The 22,925-nt window shown below is 36.8% G+C and overlaps 1 protein-coding gene across 4 annotated transcripts in view; it reads left to right on the top strand.

Moving 5' to 3' along the window:
* The window catches only part of LOC106868587 (transcriptional adapter 3), a 46,000-nt gene extending 25,169 nt beyond the window's left edge, over window positions 1-20,831 (top strand). For all 4 annotated transcript variants that reach the window (XM_014913929.3, XM_052968163.2, XM_089352951.1 and 1 more), the window contains 7 exons: window positions 3,352-3,489; window positions 7,398-7,647; window positions 9,377-9,470; window positions 13,113-13,225; window positions 15,083-15,190; window positions 17,667-17,860; window positions 19,755-20,831. In XM_014913929.3, the coding sequence (XP_014769415.1) occupies window positions 3,352-3,489; window positions 7,398-7,647; window positions 9,377-9,470; window positions 13,113-13,225; window positions 15,083-15,190; window positions 17,667-17,860; window positions 19,755-19,883 (1,026 nt within the window). In that variant the 3' untranslated portion in view covers window positions 19,884-20,831. The remainder of the gene's footprint in view (window positions 1-3,351; window positions 3,490-7,397; window positions 7,648-9,376; window positions 9,471-13,112; window positions 13,226-15,082; window positions 15,191-17,666; window positions 17,861-19,754) is intronic.
* The last annotated feature ends 2,094 nt before the right edge of the window (window positions 20,832-22,925 follow it).

Consider the following 22,925-nt stretch of genomic DNA (forward strand, 5'->3'; position numbering starts at 1 on the left):
TTCTTTGTGAAAGAAAACCTTTTCTAAACAGCCACAAATTGCACTGGTTGTTCAACAAAGTATAACAAGCTTCTGATGACTGCCAGAAATGTCCCTCTATTATCAAGGATACAGTGCAAAAACATTGTAAACGGTTCAAGAAATATAAATCTCAACGTGTTTTTATTGCTGAAGGATGGAGCTCTTCTTCTTCCCCCTCCCCTAAAGGAAGATGCTTGAAGAAATACTTTACTGTTGCATTGACATCACTACAAAATACATCTTAACCAGCTACATTGGGATTTAGATTAGTAGAACAGATTGTGTCATTAATTTCATTACGACTACTTAAAGAACAGTACAGCACTTAAGATTTGTATGGAAATCAAAAACTGAACAAAGAAATATAAACATTACATGAGTGAGAACTGATCAAGGTTCTCTGACCTGGCATACCGAAATATTCCATACTTGTTACCACCATATGCTCAGTTTCTTGAGAACTTTTCAGAAAAACTCACCTGATGCACATGAGTCAATAAATAGTGCTTGATATGCACACATTTCTAAGTCTGGATTGAGCACTTCACTGTTCAAATATAACAACCTAACATATACAAACATATCTATAACATATATACTTATATATATATATATATATATATATATATATATATATATATATATATATATATATATATATATATATATACATATATATATATATATATATATATATATATATATATATATATATATATATATATGTATATATATACGTGTGTGTGTGTGTGTGTTTATTAATGTATTTCCAGTTTTTAGCATTAGTTAGTTTGGGAAACTACTAAAGATTTTCCAAGTCTTTCTGCTGATGTGTTTATGAAAAATTGTTCCTATAAAGCATTAAAACTACTCAATTTTCACAAAAAGGAAAATTACTATCAATTTAATGATCGTCATAATATTTTTAGTAAAGGCATCGTACTAAAAATATCAGTAATCAGACAATCAAAAGTTAGATGATAATTTTCTTTGAAAATAAATGAAAATATCTTAAATAATGTTAGTATTCCATACAATTAATAAGCTAATTATATTTTGAAGTTACTTGATATGAAAATGAGCTGGGAAAATTAGAAATTTATATTATGTGAAAAAAAAAAAGCCAGATTTTGTATCAATCATTTGATCCAGTTAGCTTTAGTGAGTTAAGTTAGACAAATTACAAAACTTATGGTAACTGAGGTTAATATTAATAGAGGTTGCTATTAATAGAGTAAGGCAACGAGATGACAGAATCATCGGCAATGCCAGATGAAATGCTTAGCAGCATGTCAGGCATCTTTACATTCTGAATTCAAATGCTGCCGAGGTCAGCTTTACCTTTCATCAATTCAGGGTTGATAAAATAAGTACCAACTGAGAACTTCAGTCAATATTATCAACTATTCCCTTCCCCCGGAATTGCTGACCCTGTACGTGCTCCATCCCATGCCAATATGGGAAAACAAAATTTGTATGATGATATATTTATAATGACATGTTGGCATTGTCATGTCTTATTAAAGCTATTAAGGAATATTTTACCTATTGTCTTAAAATTTCCAGATAGTCTTCTAGTATATGGACAGTTATCATGCTTGTGGATGATAATGTAAAACTCTTTTTTTACTGCATTCACTGTAAGGTTATGGTGTTTGTTAGCCAAAAATCCATACTACAGTTTTGGGACCAGGCAGTGAAATTTGTTTGTCTGCTTGAGAAAACAAAATCCACTTTCTACTCAAGGCTGAATGATTGGCTCTTGAACAGCAATTCAACTATTTAAACAGTTGCTTCAGCAAAACGAATATCATTCACTCTTTCTAGCTGAGCGCAAATAGGTGTAGACCGGCTTAGTTCTATTACATGTAAATATAGAACTGGGAATACTGTTAAAGCATCTCATCCTTGAACAAAGACCATATCTAACAACCCAGTTATGATTTTGTATTGTTTTCTAACTTGATAAAAAAACATAATAATAATAATAATAATAATAATAATAATAATAATAATAATAGTTTATGTTATCAGATTTCAAATTAGTGTACCAACATTTTGTGTATTTTGAAATTTGTTTCTGCACAACTTTGTTATAATATTCTTTTCTCAAAATTATAATTTCATTTAAAATATAACCATTGGAGCTACCCATTGTCTTAGCTAAAGAAATTAAATTCATAATAATTAGAAAATTAACAATAAATTTGCAGGCTGCTTGCTAGAATGAAGTAATTCCAATTAAATGGTCATTTTTGAAGTTTGAGATATAGAAAAAAACATTTTGCTTTCCTCTAAGGTTTCTCTGAATTTTTCACTGTTAACTGTTTAAAAATTTTTGCTAATAATTGCAATTATCAACAATTAGTTCTAAGCTTTTCAGTTTGATTTTTTTTACTTTTCTTATGCAATTATTTTTAATATAAAAAAAATAATTTTTCATCATTTTATTTTAAAGTTATACATTATTCTTTTAATTATTCCAGATAAAAATCTACACATGCATACAATTTTCATTCCTATCAAATAATTTCTGTACATTTTTGCTTAGTTGAAGATTTTAATTAATATGTTTTGATAAGATAATGCTATGTATGTTTTAATAATTAAATAATCTATTTTATAAAATAGAACTGTTAGACACATTTTGATCCCACTGTGCGACATCTTAAGCAACTGTAGCCTTTGTTGATCAATGCCTTGTGCCTGGAATTTGGTAGACAAAAATTGTAGAGGAAACCCATTATATATATATATATATGTGTGTGTGTGTGTATATATATATATATACACACATATATATATGTATATATATATATATATATATATATATATATACACACACACACATATATATATATATATATATACACACACACACACATATATATATATATATATATATACATATATATGTATGTATGTATGCGGTTTCCTTGTCAATGTTGTCAATGTTTACCAGGTATCAAGTTGTGTCTCTTTACATAAAAACTTAACTTAGCCTTTCGAAAAATAGACATTGATAAAATCAGTACAGACTGAAATAAATACTGGGGTTGTTTGACCAAAACCCATGAAGGTTGGTACCCCAGCTTGGCTGCAGTCCAAAGTCTGAAACCAGTAAAAGAATAACTTGGTGTATTTCAGATATAATGTCTGCTTCTTCCTCATTGGAAAATTTAGCATTTATTACTTGATATTCTTCCTTTTAGACCAAATTCTAGACCTTTTTGATGTTTAAATATATATACAAGAATATATATGTGTATTTAGGAGTGTCTTTTTTTCTTTTCTTTTTTTTTTTTTGCTTCATTTTTTTGTTTTCTCCAGGCTTCTGATGTGCCAGTCGTAAAACGAGGGAAAGGTGGCAGTGGAGCTGAAGATAAACCAAACAAAAAATTCAAAGACAGCAATGGAAAAGCTACTCATTGTAGTGGACCAGGAAGGCCAAAGAACAAAAATTCACAAGTTAGTAAATTTCCAATTAAATTTTAATTGTTCCAATTTTACACACAAATTTAAAATTATAAACAATTGCAGCGTGGAAGGTGTTTATAAGCCATTTAAAATAACACACAAAAGCCGTCAGATTCACTTCAACATTTAAATTTAATTTTGTTCACTGACAAAAGATGCAGCACAATTTTGTCAGTGAACAGGTCGCAGTCTCAAAGTGACGAAAATATTTTGACAAATTAAATTTAAATGTTGAAGTGAATCTGACGGCTTTTGTGTGTTATTTTAAATGGCTTATAAACACCTTCCACGCTGCAATTGTTTTCGTTCCAGCACACGATCTCAGATCAGGTCACTTGCTATGCAAGTACATCTCCGTAATTTAAAATTATATATTTCTTAGATCTGAAATACATCTGATGGATACTCTGGGATGCATCATCAGTGACGTTTGTGGGGTCTCATGGAGGGTTTCGAGTCTTTTAACATCAGACCCTTCACCCAGTTAATCTCCCTGCAGTTGATCAAGTCACAGCTTCAGTAATGGAATTTATGGCCCTCCTCTTTACTGCACCAGTAACTCCAACTCCATTCACATGATTTTAATTCACTGCAATAACATTGGTTTCACATTTTGGTGCAAAGCCTGAAAATTCGGTAGAGGAACTGAGTCAGTTACATCAACTGGTACTTATGTTATCGATCCCGAAAGGATGAAAGGCAAAGTCGGCCCCGAAGGAATTTGAACTCAGAATATAAAAACTGACAAAATGCCTCTAAGTATTTTGTCTGGCATGCTTACGATTCTGCCAACTTGCCACCTTAATTCGTTGCATTAATATTGTTCCTACTTTTTAAGAATGTATAAAATTTTGTTACGTGGACATTTTTCTAGTGGCTCTTTGGCTGGTTTATGGAAAAGAAACCACCACCAGAGCCTCTCGACCAGCCAGAGAGTAGGAAAGAGGTGGAAGGAGTTCAGGAAATTGTAACCTCTTGGTAAAGGGAGGATTTCTCTTTCCACATGAATGACAGAAGCAAATGTAAGAATTGTGATGCTACATGTTGGGAGACATGAACTATCTCTGTGTGAAAGATTGACAGCAGTGATGTAACTATGATCCATTGTTTATGTAATGTTAACCTACATGAAAGGCAAAGCACAAGCTGAGAAAGTCTTGTAGAAGTGAAGTGTTTATATTCATCATCATCATTGTTTAACATCCGCTTTCCATGCTAGCATGGGTTGGACAGTTTAACTGAGGACTGGCAAGCCAGGAGGCTGCACCAGGCTCCAATCTGATCTGGCAAGGTTTCTACAGCTGGATGCCCTTCCTAATGCCAACCACTCTGAGAGTGTAGTGGGTACTTTTTACGTGCCTCCAGCACAGGGGCCAGTCGGCAACACTGGCATCGACCACCATCGAATGGTGCTTTTTATATGCCACCTGCTTGGGAGCAGGCGGCACTGATATTGACCATGCTTGAATGGTACTTTTTATGTGTCAGCCAGGTGGCACTAGCATCAGCCACGCTCAAGTGGTGCTTTTTACATGCTACTGGCACGGGTGCCAGTCAGGCAGAACTGACATCAGCCACGGCTATGATTTCACTTGACTCAACAGGTCTTCTCGAGCTCAGCATATTTGCCTGACAAGTGAAGGATACTTTCATATGCAACACTGGCATCAGCTACGGCTACGATCTCACCTGGCTTGCCGGGTTTTCTCAAGCATAGCATATATCCAAAGGTCTTGGTTGCTTTTCATTGCCTCTGTGAGACCCAACGTTTGAAGGTGGTTCTTCACCACCTCACACCATGTCTTCCTGGGTCTACCTCTTCCACAGATTCCCTCCACTGTTAGGGTGTGACACTTAACACAGCTGTCCTCACCCATACACAACACATGACCATACCAGCGCAGTCGTCTTTCTTGCACACCACATCTGATGCTTCTTATGCCCAACTTTTCTCTCAGGGCGCTTACACTCTCTCATGTATGTACACTGACATTACACATCCAACAGGGCATACTAGCTTTATTTCTTTCTCAGCAGTCACAGCCCATATTTCACTGCCATGTAGCATGGTTGTTCGCACACGTGCATCTTACAGTCTACCTTTCACTCTGAGCAAGAAGCCCCTTGTTACCAGCAAAGGTAGGAGCTCTCTGAACTTTGCCCAGGCTTTTTCTTATTCTTGCAACTACACTCTCAGAGCATCCACCCCACTACTGCCTTGGTCACCTAGGTAACGGAAACTATCAACTACTTCTAGTTTTTCCCCCTGGCATGTGATGGAATCAATAAACACCTTCAGTGTTTATTGCCCCTGTGCATCTGCCACGTGCAAAAACCTATCTTCCCAGTTAACCTTCCTTTGATATTGCTGCATGTCCATAGCTTACACTGGGTACATCTTATGGAGTTTCTACCTATGCCTTTTCTGCAGACCAAGCAGGGCCATCTACCTGAAAGGACTTGTGATTTGTCTGTCTTCCAACTTACCAAGACTTGATTTTTGCTAGATTGACTCAAAGGCTCTTCAATTCTAGACCTTGCTTCCACACCTGAAACTTCTCTAGTTCTGATAGTGATATAGCTATTAGGGCAAGGTCATCAGCATACAGGAGCTCCCAGGGGCAGCCCGTCCTGAATTCCTCTGTTATTGTCTGGAGGACTATGATGAATAAGAGGGAGCTGAGGACTGATCCTGTTGTCAATCTCTCATACACAGGTAATTCATGTCTCCCAACATGTAGCATCACAATTCTTACATTTGCTTCTGTCATTTATGTGGAAAGAGAAATCTTCCCTTTACCAAGAGGTTACGATTCCCTGAACTCCTTCCACTGCCTTCCTACACACTGGCTGGTCAAGACGTTCTAGTGGTGATTTCTTTTCCATAAACCAGCCACTAGAAAAATGTTCTCGTAACAAAATTTTATATATTTTTTCAAAAAAAAGGAGCGCTGGCAGAATCATTATTGCATTGAGAAATTTGCTTAGTAACATTTCTTCCCGCTTTACATTCTGAGTTCTACCATGGTCAACTTCAGTTTTCATCCTTTCTGGGTCAATAAAATAAAGTACTGAGGATGATGTAATTGACTCACCCACTTCTAACCAAAAATTGCTGGCCTTGTGCCATAACTTGAAACCATTATATTGGTTTCAAATTTTGGAAATCGATCATATCAACCCCAGTACTCAACTGGTACTTGTTTTGTTGACCCTGAAAGGATGAAAGGCAAAGTCAACCTTGGCAGGTTTTGAACTCAGAATGTAAAAACGGACAAAATGTTGCTGAGCATTTTGCCCAACATGTTAATAATTCTGCTAGCTTGCTGCCCTAATTTGAAACCACTGTTTAAGAATGCAAATTTATTCACACCTAATGTGTTGAGTACTTACATGTTACTCTTTTATCTGTTTCAGTCATTTGACTGTAGCCCCCCCCCCCCCCGCCTTTAGTCGAACAAATGAACCCCAGAACTTATTTTTTGTAAGCCTAGTACTTATTCTATTGGTCTCTTTTGCTGAATTGCTAAGTTACGGAGATGTAAACACACCAGCATCGGTTGTCAAGCGATGGTGGGAGGAGAAACGCAGGCACATAAACATACACACATATACATATGTGTGTATATATCCGACGGGCTTCTTTTAGTTTCTATCTACCAAAGCCACTCACAAGCCTTTGGTCGGTTCAAGGCTATAGTAGAAGGTGCCATGCAGTGGGACTGAACCTGGAACCATGTGGTTGGTATAATTTTTATGGGATTTTGTTAAGTAAAAAATAGATATTAGTGTTGACGCGTTTGGTTTTAAAAATTCTAATGTTGTTTTCAGGTGGCAGATTAAAGAATCAAAATAATATGACTCCTAATTTTTTTAAAAAACATTTGTATTTTTTGTAGGTGAAAATGCCTGACTATGACATTTCAGAATCCTCGGACATAGCTCGTAGCCAGAAAAATGATATTGTAAATCGCTTTTGGGCATCAGTTGATCCTTACTGTGCAGAAATCAGTACTGAAGATATGAAAGTTCTAGAAGAAGTTCTGGTTACAATTAAAGATGATAGTGAGTTTTTCAAAATTCCGCCTTTGGGCAAACATTACTCGGAACGATGGGCTCAAGAAGATATCATGGATGAACAAAAAGAAGGTACACATCTTAAATTCCCATTCTGTTTGCTTTTCAGTATATCAGTTTTCATCGTCATCATCAACATTTAAAGTCCATCTTCCATGCTGGCATGGGTCGGATAATTTGACAGGAGCTGGCTAGCCAGAGGAGTATAGTAAGCTCCACTGTCTGTTTTGGGATGCTTTTTACAGCTGGATGCCGTTCCTAACATCATGACTGCTTTCCAAGAAACACCAGCACAGTTTCTTTTGGTATGGTTTTCATGGTTGAATGCCGTTCCTAACACCAATCACTTTACAGAGTGAATTGGTTGCTTTTCACATAACACCAGCAACCGCGAGGTCTCTTTTAGCATGGTTTTTACGGTTGGATGCCCGTCCTATTGCCAACAATTTTACAGAAAGGGCATCCAGCCATAAATTTTGTTAATACAATCTATTTGTGCTCCTCACTGGTAGACATAGATGATTTCTTATTCTGTGTCTTCTGCTATGACTTGTTTCTTTTCTTACAGTGTAACTTTATCATCATCATCATTGTCATCATTTTAACGTTCACTTTTCCACGCTAGCATGTGTCACAGAGAATTTTGTTGAGGCAGATTTTTCTATGGCAAGATGCCTTTCCTGTTGCCAGCCATCACCTGTTTGCAAGGGAGGTAATCTTTCCCCATGCCAAGGTATATTTTCACAAAAGATTGCAAACAAACAACAACTGTATGATGACAATGCTCACTTACAACAGTCGTGCAATGTTGAGTCAAGAAACTTACACATACAATAGGCTTCTTTCAGTTTCTATTTGCCATATCTACTCACAAGGTTTTGATTTGCCCATGACTATAGTAAAAGACATCTGCCTAAATGCCATGAAGTGGGATTGAACCCAAAATCACATACCTCAATAACATATTCATCCAACTCATGCTGCCATGGAAAAAACAGACATAAAAACAAAGTAAATGTATAAACAGATATAAAGATTTGCTATTTAAAATTGTGGTGGCAGTGGCAGCACCTTCTTTTCCTCCTCCTCCTCCTTCCAATACAAAGCAGAAACTTTTTGTGGTAACATTCTTAGCAATACCTTGTATTTGGATCCTTGGTAATTTTATAAATAGTGATATATCACAATAATGCAACTGGGGCTTCATTTCAGTATCACCATACACCCTGTGTGTGTGTGTGTGTTTGGCTGGTATGAACTGTCATCATAATCATCCTCATCATTTAACATCTACCTTCCATGCTAACATGGTTTGAACTTTTTGACAGTAGCTGGTAAAGGCCAGGGGTCACACTAGGTTCCATTGTCTATTTTGGCATGGTCTCTACAGCTGGAAGCCAACCACTTGACAGAGTGTAGTGAATACTTTTTACATGGCACCATCACCAGTGCTTTTTATTTGGCATCATCACCAGTGCTTCTTATGTGGTATCAACACTGCTACTTTTTACATGGTACCAGCACTAACATGGTCACCAAGTAACTTGCAAAATAAAATCCCCCTTCAGCTGGGAGAGGGGTATTAGCCAAGTTGATTTAAGTTATCAACTTTTTGGTTTATTTTGTTGCAGTGTAACTGAAATGGATTTTCAACTTCATAACTCTTTGGTCTCAAATCTGACTTATGCAGCTGTCTTGCAGATTCTTGAATTTTTGTAAAATTAGAATTTTTAATTCATCTGGAAATTTTTTTTTTCATCTTATTACTAAACCATTTTCTTTCATTTTTCTTCCTAAAAAGGTGCCAAGATCTCTGATAAACGACGGAATAACAATAATTCAACTGCAACAAATTCCAATGAATCTACCAACCTTTTAAAAAAATCTGAAAGTTGGTAAGTTTTAAGTTTCGTAACTTATTTTTTTAAGGTACTTCTCATTGAAACTTTGTTTGTTTGTGGAACCCATTCATGTTTACATTTTTTCTTTTATTTATTACATACTGTAAAAAGGTTGAAGCTAGGAAGGGCATCCAGCCATAGAAAGCATGCCAAGGCTGACATTGGAGTTCAATGCAGGATCCTGTCTAATCATCCAACCATGCCAACATGGGAAGAGAACATTAAATAATAATAATAATGATGACAATTTATTTTTTTATATTGATCGGTGCAAGCATGGCTGTGTGGTAAGTTTACTTCCCAGTCACATGGTTCTGGGTTCAGTCCCACAGCGTGGCACCTTGGGCAAATGTCTTCTTGTATGGCCTCAACTCAACCAAACACTTGTGAGTAGATTTGGTTGGTGAAAACTGAAAGAAGCCCATGTATGTGTGTGTTTGTGTCTGTGTTTGTCCCCTACCACATCTTGACACCTGGTGGTGCTTTGTTTAAGAGCCTGTAACTTAGTGGTTCAGCAAAGAAACCAATAAAATAAGTACCAGGCTTTAAAAAAAAAATTTAGTACAAGGTTCAATTCATTCAACTAAATTTTCTTCAAAGCAGGGCCTCAGCATGGTTGCACATAGGCTGTGAGGTAAGAAGTTTGCTTCTCAACTACATGGTTCTAGGTTCAGTCCCACTGCATGACAAGTTGGGCAGGTGTCTTCTATAATCTTCAGGCAACCAAAGCTCTATGAGTGGATTTGGTAGACAGAAACTGAAAGAAGTCTGTTGTGTGTGTGTGTGTGTATGTATATATATATATATATATATATATATATATATATATATGTGTGTGTGTTGTAGGAGGAGTGGCTACATGGTAAGTAGCTTGCTTACCAACCACATAGTTCTGAGTTCAGTCCCACTGCGTGGCAACTTTGGCAAGTGTCTTCTACTATAGCCTCGGGCCGACCAAAGCCTTGTGAGTGGATTTGGTAGATGGAAGCTGAAGCCTGTCATATATATATATATATATATATATATATATATGTGTGTGTATGTTGGTGTGTCTATGTTTGTCCCCCCACCATCGCTTGACAACCGATGCTGGTTTGTTTACATCCCCGTAACTTAGAATAAGTCCTAGGGTCGATTTGTTCGACTAAAGGCGGTGCTCCAGCATGGCCGCAATCAAATGACTGAAACAAGTAAAAGAACATATACATATATCTTGTGTGTGTCTTTGTATCTGAGTTTGCCTCCACCCACTGCTTGACAACTAGTGTTGGTGTGTTTACATCCCTGTAACTTCGCAGTCCTGGAAAAGCGACCTATAGAAAAAGTAAGAAAATAAGTCCTGGAGCCATTTCATTTGTCTAAAGATCCTTCAGTGCAGTGCCCCAGTATGGCTGTAGTCTAATGACTGGAGCAAGAAGAAGATAAAAAATGCAACATAGAGAGTTGTTCAGCTTGTTGTACAGTCTCGTAAGAAGATGTCATTATTCCTTATTTACCAGAAGAAAATACAAGCTACAATTCTGTTCATCATTTTATTTTGTTTACTAACAAATTACACTGATGACGATAACAGAAAACTTACCATTCAGCAGATATATCATCAGTCTTCACTTAGTATAAAGGCTGTGTTTTTCAAGCGAGTGTTATCACATCTCACTAAAACTCGATATATTTTGTAAATGTATTATTTAGTTACTAGTGAGATTTTATGAAAGTAATCTCAACTACAGACAATGTAACTAACAATTATTTCTTTCTTGTTGCTCTTACAACAGGAAAGGGTGAGTATATTTTTGATTTATATTCCTCCCCCACCCCTTACCAGGAATCACATTTACCTCAAATTCTGCTTGTTCCCTCTATCTTCCATCTAATTCTCTCTCTCTTTTTTTTTTTTGTTAATACTTCTCCTCCCCCTTATCTTCTTCCACAGTTAAGAAATTGGAGAAGAGAAAACAAGTTCTACTCAAGATTTCTCCCCCCATCCCCTTCACTGTCTAATTGAAGCTTTTTAAGTTTTGAAACTGAAATTTCTTAACCCTTTAGCATCAAGGTTATTTCTGTCAAATGTAATGCTTATTTATTCACATTGTTTTGAATTAATCATAATTAAGTATTTTGTAACTTTGAGATTTCAATGATATGATTATATATTTTTAGAATGACATTGTAGGATAGGTATGACAGGCCAGATCTGACCAGTTTGAATAAAAAATCAGGTAGAATATTTGGGTCGGATATGGCTTGTTTAAATGCTAAAGGGTTAAAATCATCTTGCTGAGTCAATAACTTATTCTTTAATTGAAATGTAGTATGCAATTTAAGACTCTTAAGAAGCTGTAAGGAATTTTTGAAAAAAAAAATTCTTAAAGCATATTTTATTTCAAATATTTCTTCTATTAACATATGAGCAATCTTCTTTGCACTGGGTATTAAACCTTTTCTTCTTCTTTTTTTTCTCCTTCTAACATGCTTGTTTATTTTGGGATTTTTTTTTAATTTCCTGCTATTGACTTGTTGCTTGTTACTTCCACACAAATCTCCTAAATAATTGTCATATCCACCTGAATGCTTCAATTGTTTGTCCTATTCACTTGTATGCTTCAAAAATTCACTTTTGCGCTGAGAGCAAAAAAAAAAAAAAAAAAGAAATGCATTCTAATATTGATAGAAAATAACTTTTCATTATAATTTGTAGTTGTTTTGTTTAATAAAATATACAACATTAATGTATCAAATTAAATTTCATATTGATTGATCCTTTTTTTTTTAAGCTAGATTGATTTAACTTTGAGATTTTGAATATTTAAAAACTGGAGAGAGTAAATGAATTTTTGACTAATTTTTCCTGTGGAATTAATTGAAAGGAGGAACTACCTAGATTGTTATTGGTTCTGCCATCTTCAAAAAGAAAACTCATTTAATAAAATGTAGTTAGGAGCAAACTATATCTAAAGCATGGGATGATTATGACTAAAATGTTTTTGATCATAGGTATTGTTGACTAAATATTTACACTAAATCTATCTACTGCTAAATCATAGGAAATATATTCACAGAATGAAGACTGTTTTTGTCTCAGTAAGTAATGCACTTGGTTAAGAAATATCTCATTGTCAGTACATTTATTATGTCATGTGACCATTCTTAACCATCCATTGTTTGTGCAATGAAAACACTCCTTCTAACTCTTCTTGAAAGTGCCTCTGTTAGTTACAGAAAGACTGGTTGTATTAGCTTTGGGAATATAGTGGGAGTTTTTTTTTCTTTTTCTTTGTTTTTTTTTTTCTTTTTTTGATGTTACACTGACAGAAGGCTTTATGTACATGTAACAGAGGGTGGCAGTGGTTGAGATGTGAATGATATGATATGATAATCTTGCCTTTCTGAAGTAAGTTAAAGTGAACTGTCTACGACCAGATCTGTAAACTGAGTCAGGGACTTGACTTGTTAAACAATTACTTCAAATTTTCTTAGAGTTTGAGAAATATTAGTTACATACATTAATATAACATTTCAGCATTAAAAGACAGAAGAAATGAGATTGTGTGATGTTCATGCCTCTTTCAAAGACATTGGTTATACTCATTATATTTTGACAATTAATTAGTTATTGCAATTTTTGTTTCCTTTCAGTTCCAATGATGATTCCCCTTTTGGTCCTCTTACTCAACGACTTGTTACTGCACTTATTGAAGAACATGTAATGGCACCAGTTGATGATACGACAGCAGATATTAGCACTAAAGGTATTAAATACTTTCCAGTTGATTGACTTTATCACTTTCTCACTGCTTGAATTAATAATGCCAACGTCGTCCCCTTCATTGGAAACGAAACTCTGCTTGCGAAGACCTATTGGGGCAAGCGAAAGCGAAACTGTCACGGCACCTGTGCCCAGCATCGCCTTCTTGGCACTTGTGCCGGATGGCATGTGTAAAGACATTCGAGCGAGATCGTTGCCAGTGCTGCTGAACTGGCTCCTGTGCAGGTGGCACGTAAAATACACCATTTTGAGCGTGGCCGTTGCCAGTACCGCCTGACTGGCCTTCATGCTGGTGGCACATAAAAGCACCCACTACACTCTCGGAGTGGTTGGCGTTAGGAAGGGCATCCAGCTGTAGAAACTCTGCCAAATCAGATTGGAGCCTGGTGTAGCCATCTGGTTCACCAGTCCTCAGTCAAATCATCCAACCCATGTTAGCATGGAAAGCGGACATTAAACAACGATGATGATGATGATAACAAAAGTTCTAAGGTCCTAAATATTTATAAATGAGTTTTGGAAAGAATTTTTTGGTCACCGTTTTGAATATACTACATATACGCTATATTTTTTGTTAATGATATTGTTTAGCAGCAAGTTTGCCCTGATTAAGCAAGTTTGCCCTGATTAAGCAAGCCTGTGGTCAAAGGCATTCCATCCATGGCCATTCCATTTTATATGTAGCTGAGACTATATTGTTCAATATGTCTTTATTTAAGACTAGATTTGATTTGAGAGAGATTTTTTGCTGCTATTTCTAGCAGTTCAAATGACTACATGAGCTTCCTCATTGCCTTTCACCAGTTTTAGAAACAGCAATGTTGATTTGCATTAAATAATTTATTGCTACAGGTGTGGCTGTGGTTAAGAAGCTTGCTTCCCAACTATGTGGTCTCAGGTTCAATCCCACTGCATGGCACCTTGGGCAAGTGTCTTCTACTACTGCCCTAGGCCAATCAAAGTCTTGTGAGTGAATTTGGTAGACAGAAATTGAGAGAAGCCCATCTTATATATTCATGTATTAGTGTATGTGTGAGTATATGCACCCTTGTCTCAGCATCACAAGTCAAGCAACATCATCATATAGCTTCCAATGGGAAATTTGAGTGCCTGGAAACAGGTGAGTATTGACGACAGAAACGGTATGCAGCTGTAGAAAATCTGACTCATGCAAACATGGAAAAGTAGATGTTACTTTGAAGTTTTATTGATATACAAATGCAAACTTTTTTTTTTTTTTATTGAATCTTATCTAACAGTGGAGGCGCAATGGCCTAGTGGTTAGGGCAGCGGATTCGCGGTCATAGGATCGCGGTTTCAATTCCCAGACCGGGCGTTGTGAGTGTTTATTGAGAGAAAACACCTAAAGCTCCACGAGGCTCCGGCACGGGATGGTGGCGAACCCTGCTGTACTCTTTCACCACAACTTTCTCTTACTTCCTGTTTCTGTTGTGCCTCTAATTCAAAGGGTCAGCCTTGTCACACTGTATCACGCTGAATATCCCCGAGAACTACGTTAAGGGTACATGTGTCTGTGGAGTGCTCAGCCACTTGCATGCTAATTTCACGAGAAGGCTGTTCCATTGATCGGATCACCTGGAACCCTCGACATCGTAAGCGACGGAGTGCCAACAACAACAACAACTTATCTAACATGCATTTTACTCTAACAATACAGATAATCCCCTTGTTCACTAACTTTATATGATATTTTGCTTTAGCAACAATTGCACAATTCACAGATTAAAACTTAGATTAAATGTTGAATAGATTTGCTCTATTTTGATATTTCAAACGGTTTTAATATTGAAATATTTGATGAATGTTTTTTACATTTCAGATCTAGAAGATCCACCATCAATTTCTCCAAAGATGTTAGCCAAACAGCTAAATATCAGCAATGCTGTTCAGCTTGAAAAAAGAATTAAAAAAGAACTAGAAGAACAAGGTTAATTAATTTACATAAAATATTCACTCAAAGTCATTTCATTAATTACACACAACTCCTTTAGGGGCAGGGACTAAAATATGTTTTCAACTATTTTCTATTGTAAATTATATAGGGATTAATTGTATGTATGCTAGAGAGAGAGAGAGATCCATATCACTACCCCCCCTCTTACGGAGGGTTAGTGATATGGGTTTGGATAATTAATATAGATGCAGGCATGGTTGTATGGTGTAGAAGTTTCCTTTCCTATGATTTAGTTTTCGGTTCAGTTACACTGCACAGCACCTTGAGCAAATGTCTTCTATATCCCAAGGCCAATCAAAGCCTGGTAAGTGTGAATTTGATAGACAGAAATTGAAAGAGGCCCATCATTATATACATATATATATATATTGGGTTGTCCGGAAAGTTCATGCAGATTTATAGTAGCTTACCTTTCGACTTATTTGCCATGAAACCACCTCAATTCTGTGAAGAGGGTATTTTTAAGTTAAAGGAAAGATGGAGACGCATTGTGCAACAAAATGGTTCATATTTGGTTGATTAAAAATGTAATGGCAAGTATTTGTTGATCTTTTTCTTTCCTTTAAAAATCAGCACGAACTTTCCGGACAACCCAATATAAACCCATCCAATCCATAGGAAACGGACGTTAAAAAGGATGAAGATGATGATATATATATATATTTAATGTAAATATATATAGTAAGTGTGTCTATGTGTTTGTTTACATGTGTGCTCTAAGAAAGTCAGTATGAGTAGTGGTAATGTTTTCACTTCTGTCTAACCCATGCTAACATGGAAAAACATGGAAAAACAAATGAACAAATTTATGTCTTAGGGTGAGGTATCTTAAATCAAAAAATAAAATAAGCTATGGGTAATAACTTATGTGAGCCAAGGGAATGAATTTGAATAATTAGATTGAAGTGTGAGGTACTGAATGTTGTATGTAATAAATTCTTAACTGAAATTTTTCTCTTGTAAGAAGTAAGCATAACTTAATGGCAATTGTCAGCAACTCTGAAAGAATAAAGGGAAACAATTTCTAAAAAAATCAATTAATTTCTCAAGTTTATTTCTTGTATATGGCCTAAAATATTTACAGGTATATTAGATGCACCACAATTTCAGCAGCACATATTCAGGGAAATAAATTCTTTAGTGCATTAAGATATGTAATATAGACCCAACTTCACATATACTCTCTCGTTTTACTTTTTTACTTGTTTCAGTCATTTGACTGTGGCCATGCTGGAGCACCACCTTTAGTCGAGCAAATCGACCCCAGGACTTATTCTTTGTAAGCCTAGTACTTATTCTATCGGTCTCCTTTTGCCAAACTACTTAGTTACGGGGACATAAACACACCAGCATTGGTTGTCAAGCAATGTTGGGGGGACAAACATATACACTGTACAACAGGCTTCTTTCAGTTTCCGTCTACCAAATCCACTCACAAGGCTTTGGTCGGCCCAAGGCTATAGTAGAAGACACTTGCCCAAGGTTCCACGCAGTGGGACTGAACCTGGAACCATGTGGTTGGTAAGCAAGCTACTTACCACACAGCCACCTACAGTGATTTTTCTTTGAGAATTTGTTTTTAGAAAAAAAAATGCACCTTATATATGTTTAGAGAAAAAATAGTCTGTTATTAGTTTGCATTCAAGGAACTACTACAGACATGTTTCAGTCTATTATTTTGGCCAGAAATATACATAAATCTTTTCTATAAAAAAAAAATATATATATATTTACTGTTCTGACTATACTATACTGATGTGGTCTGATAAAACTAAGACATGTCCAAAGTTATCCCTTACCTAATCTTTTCCTAAACAAAGGCACAGGAGTGGCTGTGTGGTAGGTAGCTTGCTTACCAGCTACATAGTTCCAGGTTCAGTCCCAATGCATGGCACCTTGGGCAAGTGTCTTCTACTGTAGCCTCGGGCTGACCAGGGCCTTGTGGGTGGATTTGGTAGATGGAAACTAAAAGAAGCCCATCATATACATATATGTATGTATATATGTGTGTGTGTTTGTGTGTCTCCCCACCATTGTTTGACAACCGATGCTGGTGTGTTCGCATCCCCATAGCTTGGCGGTTCAGCAGAGGATACTGATAGAATAGGTGCTAGGCTTACAGGGAATAAGTCCTGGAGTCGATCTGTTCGACTAAAGACAGTGCTCCAGCATGGCTGCAGTCAAATGACTGAAACAAATAAAAGAGTATATAAATTCATTTGAGAAATTGGGCCTGAATTTCTTGAGGTTATTTTCAGTTTTCTTTTAGAGTCAAGAGCAACTGCAGCTTGCTTTGTGTTTTCTTCCTCCAGTCAAAAGGCAAATTTCAGTATCTTAATTACATTGCCTAGGTTGTACATTATTGATGACCTGCGTTTGTGGGGTTTTAAAAGTCTTTCTTTCTATTTTTGTTTATTTTCAATTGTTTTTATTGATTTTTAAATGGCAGGAATTTTGGATTTTGATGAAAAAGTCGAAGATAACCCGGATGATGAAATTCTCTCAGAATTACGCCGAAAACAGGAAGAACTAAAAGCCATCAATCATCAAAACACAATAATGACAAAAAGATTAATGAAATTGGCAAGAGAGGAAATAGAATCTCAGAAGCTTAGGAAAAAATTAGTTGCACTTGATGCTGAAGTAAGTTATTTGATTAAATATCCCTTTTAGTTAAAAGTTAGATGTTACAAGCAAATTAAAACTTCACTTCCCAACCACGTGGTTCTATGTTCTGTCCCACTGTGTGGCACCTTGGACAAATATTTTCTTCTATAGTCTGACCAAAGCCTTTTGAGTGGGTTTGGTAGGCAGAAAGTGAAAAAAGCCCCTTAAGTAGCAGGCTTTAAAAAAAAAAAGTGGCAAGACCCGAAATTTTCGGGGAGGGGATCAGTCGATTATATCGATCCCGGTACGCAACTGGTACTTAATTTATCAACCCCGAAAGGATGAAAGGCAAAGTTGACCTCGGTGGAAATTGAACTCAGAACATAAAGACAGGAAATACCGCTAAGCATTTCATTCAGCATGCTAACATTTCTGCCAGCTCGCTGCCTTGATTTAAAGATATATTGAAGCAGGGGTCGCCAAACTTTTTCAACCATTGACCCCCTTTAGCCACTTCTCCTTCCACATCGACCACCCTCCTCATTTAAAATACCGTAATACCCTACCTTACTGTACCAGATCTTAAATGCTTACTGGGTACTGATGCTGCCAATTAAAATGTTAGTTAGAATATACATGTACGACAAATTAAGAAATTCTGTTGAAGATGACACACTTTTTACATTTAAAACCACGTGTGCAAGTATACAGTATTAAACTTTCAATTTTTATGAAATTGTTTTCATGGTTAGAAAATGTGAAAAATGCATCCTATTGCTGGAATATCTTTTATTGAAATTAACAAAATCAATGTGAGGGATGAGCATGGTACTGACTAAGTATCTCAATCAGTTTGTCTGGGTGAGCTGGTCTTTCACATGTCGACCCCTTGGCTATCATTGACTCCTTTAATTCCTTGCCGACCCCTAGGGTACCCTGTATTGAAGGATTCTCCAGTTTCAGTTCTGTTGTTCTGTTTTTGTATATTTAAGAAGATGATTTTTTAAAACTTTGGTTGAAATAATGATTTACATTTTGAAGTAATGGACTCACATAAAAACATTGAATAAACTTTACAAAAGTAAACAAAATAGAACTGAATATATAACAACTATGATGTCATATATCAACAGAAAATACCAAGTGATGTCTGAAAAGGCTTGTCAGTCTGCCTCATGGTCCCAGCAGACAAAATTGGAAAGGCATTGCTCTGGAAGATGGTGAGGGAGATACAAAGCGCAAGTCAATTAAATGTTATTGATTGGTGCAGATATGGCCTTGTGGTTAAGAAGCTTGCTTCCCATCCATGTGATTCTAGGTTCAGTTCCATTGAACAGCACTTTGGTGATGATGATGACAATGATTCGAGAAGGATGAAATTCAAAGTTGCCCCAGCAGGATTTGAACATAGTACAAAAACCACAAACCATTTTATCCATCATTCTAAACAATAACAAGAGCACTTAGTGCAAACCTCCGCCAAGGCAACACCAATGTCCTCTCAATGATTAGCCAGAGACGATTTTTAAAATGAGAATATCTGAAATAAACTCGACTGCTCTCACAAACGAGAATACTAAAATGAACCCAACTGCTCTCAAAAATTAAGTAAAAAAAAAAAACGGGAAAAAATAATCCAGAATCCTTGTCCGGTACCAGATCGATCCCAAAATCTAATCAGTTTGTGCAAGTCACGAGGCCAGACATCCCTGAAAGTTTCAGCTGAATCCATCCAGTGATTTTTGAGATATCTTAACCAATGACAAACAAACGAACATGACTGAAAACAATACCTCTACCTTTGCTAAGGCGGAGGTAAATATGTTGTTGGTTAAATTTATGTTTGTTTCTGTTAGAAAGTGTTGACAGATTTTTGAGACTAGGATAAATCAGTCCTTGTTGCTAAAATATCATTTCATATTTATTTCAGTTACTTGAAGCCTATCGTAAAGTTCAAAGTGCCCGGCAGAAAAAGAGACAACCAACCAAGAAGGAGAAGGATGCAGTTTGGAAAATTTTGCATGATAGGGAGGATATCCTGAAGCAACTTGATGGTTGAAGGTGTAACCTTTATTTCCAAATATATTGGAAAGATTAGTTGCAATTTTCTGCAGTTTTGGAAGATATTTTCCTTGACTAAGCAAACCACCAGTTCCTTTCTTTCTACTTCTAGCTCTTTCTGTCTCTGTCTCACTTGTAGGAGCTTGGATCAACATTACACTTGTCCCTCTTATACTGCTACATAAGTGACACGAGATGGTTTACCCTGGCTAGTAAAATGTACCATTTTGAGATCTGATTTATTTCATAAATAGAAGGAAATTTGAGATTAAAGAATAAGAAAAATAAGATAATATTTATCTTTTTTTAGTCCATGTCTTTGTCTGTTGATTCATGTATATTGGTGTTTACTGCCTGTGTTTTGTTTGTTTTTTGTCTGTTTAAAGTTTTACGATTTGTCAAGCATAGAAAAGAATTAATGAAGAAATGTGCACACATATTCTTCATATGTATGCACACACTCATGCATGAGACAGAAATAAGGTCTCTGTCTGACGCAGGTTCAGCTACGGTCAGTCTCTAGTTAAGAAACATTCAATTAGTGTTGCTCTTTTGCTCCTCTATTACATACAGTTAATTCTTTGGAATACATTCGTATCTCTAATGGTCAAAGCCTAGGGTTGAAGGAGAGAAATACCATTAAGCACCTTGAGTGAAAAACATTGTGTTTTTCAGTGGGTTCTAAAAATTCATTGCTAGCAAATTTGACTGCCTCTTTGTCAATTTTGTCTTAGATACTATCTTATATTGGGAAGAAAAATATGCCAGATATGAATTTTTGTAAACAAATTATACCAGAATTGGTTTTTATGGCTTTGTTCTTGACCAAAAGACAAAAAAGATAAATTTTTTTTTAAACTACATTTTTTTTTTTTGTTTATTTAAATTCTATCAACATTCTGGTATTTGTATCATCTGTCTAAAATAAAATGTGTATTTAAATTTATATAATTTTGCCTTTTCTTTTCTCTGTTTTTTAAATTTTAATTTGTGTCCTGTGAGCTAATATAGATTAAGAAATAAGCATCATTTCAGTGAAGGCCAAAACTCAGTTTCAATTCTTGGTTGATCCAATGACTGTTGAGATGGAAAGAGTTTTTATATTGCAGTGTTTCTCAACTGTCTTTGATTCCTGTTTTATTGTGAGTGGATTTGGTAGATGGAAACCGAAAGAAGCCCAGATCTGTGGGTGGTGTAAGGTCCTCTCTCGACCCAGGGTAACGTGGTGGTGGAACAAGGAGGTAGACAGGGCTATTAGACAAAAGAAACAGGCTTGGAAGGACTGGAAGAACGGTGGTAGCAGGGAATTGTACCAATGTGCCAGAAGGGAGGCTAGGCGACAGGTTTATTTAGCCAGAGGGGAAGCAGATAAGAAAAGATTTGCCAATGTTCTGCGCCGTGAGGACCAAAGACTCGAGGTATTTCGTGTTGCAAGACAGTGTAGGAGAGAGAATAGTGATGTAGGAGAGAAATGTGTTCGCATGGATGATGGTATGCTTGCACTAAATGAGGATGCAAAGAAAGAGGTCTGGAGATGCCACTACGATAGATTGCTTAATAAAGAGAATGAATGGGAGGAAGAGAGCCTGCCGTATGTCAACCCAATAGAGGGACCAGCTATCCGAGTTGATAGTACCAGGGTAGATAAAGCAATTAAGAGTATGAAGACCGGGAAAGCCCCTGGCCCATCAGGAATCACTGCAGAGATGCTCAAAATATCTGGCAGTGTTGGCTATAGCCTAGTCACCCGTATTACGAACCAGGTGATACACGAAGGAGTCATACCCAATGACTGGTGTAGCAGCATCATAGTCAACTGCTACAAAGGTAAAGGTGACGCTTTAGATACAAATAATTACAGAGGCATCAAGCTGTTAGATCAGGTTATGAAAGTTACAGAGGGGTCATAGCCCAACTAATTAGGGAGCGAATCAGTTTAGATGAGATGCAGTTTGGGTTCGTGCCAGGTAAAAGCACTACTGATGCCTTATTTCTAGTGAGACAGCTGCAGGAGAAATACCTAGCTAAGGATAAACCTCTGTACCTGGCTTTCGTTGACATGGAGAAAGCCTTTGACAGGGTCCCCCGATCCCTTATCTGGTGGTCAATGAGGAAACTTGGGATAGAAGAATGGTTAGTGAGAGCTATGCGAGCCATGTACAGAGATGCTGCCAGTAAGGTGAGGGTTGGAAATGAGTACAGCAATGAATTCCGGGTAGAGGTAGGGGTCCACCAAGGTTCCGTCCTCAGCCCCCTCTTATTTATCATAGTCCTCCAGGCAATCACAGAGGAGTTCAAGACAGGTTGCCGCTGGGAGCTCCTCTATGCTGATGACCTTGCCCTAATTGCGGAGTCACTATCAGAACTAGAGGAGAAGTTTCAGGTGTGGAAGCAAGGTCTAGAATTGAAGGGCCTTAGAGTCAACCTAGCTAAAACCAAAATCCTAATAAGTAGGAAAGTAGATAAAACACAAACCCCTTCAGGTAGATGGCCCTGCTCAGTATGTAGAAAAGGAGTAGGTAGTAACTCTATAAGATGTACCTGGTGCAAGCTATGGACACATAAGAGGTGCAGCAACATCAAAGGCAGGTTAACTAGGAAGTTAGTTTTTGTTTGTGGCAGATGTTCAGGTGCAATAAAGACTAAACAAACAGGAAACAACTTCTATCTCATTCCAGGGTGAAAAACTAGAGGTAGTCGATAGCTTCCGCTATCTGGGCGACCAAGTTAGTAGTGGGGGTGGGTGCGCTGAAAGTGTAGCTGCTAGAATAAGAATAGCCTGGGCAAAGTTTAGAGAGCTCTTACTCCTGCTGGCGACAAAGGGACTCTCACTCAGAGTAAAAGGCAGACTGTATGACGCATGTGTACGAACAGCCATGCTACATGGCAGTGAAACATGGGCTGTAACTGCTGAGGACATACGTAAGCTCGCAAGGAATGAAGCCAGTATGCTCCGTTGGATGTCTAATGTCAATGTGAATACCCGTCAGAGTGTAAGTGTCTTGAGAGAAAAGCTGAACATTAGAAGCATCAGTTGTGG

This window comes from Octopus bimaculoides, chromosome 5 (assembly GCF_046866305.1).
Source record: "Octopus bimaculoides isolate indiv1 chromosome 5, ASM4686630v1, whole genome shotgun sequence".
Taxonomy (NCBI): domain Eukaryota; kingdom Metazoa; phylum Mollusca; class Cephalopoda; order Octopoda; family Octopodidae; genus Octopus; species Octopus bimaculoides.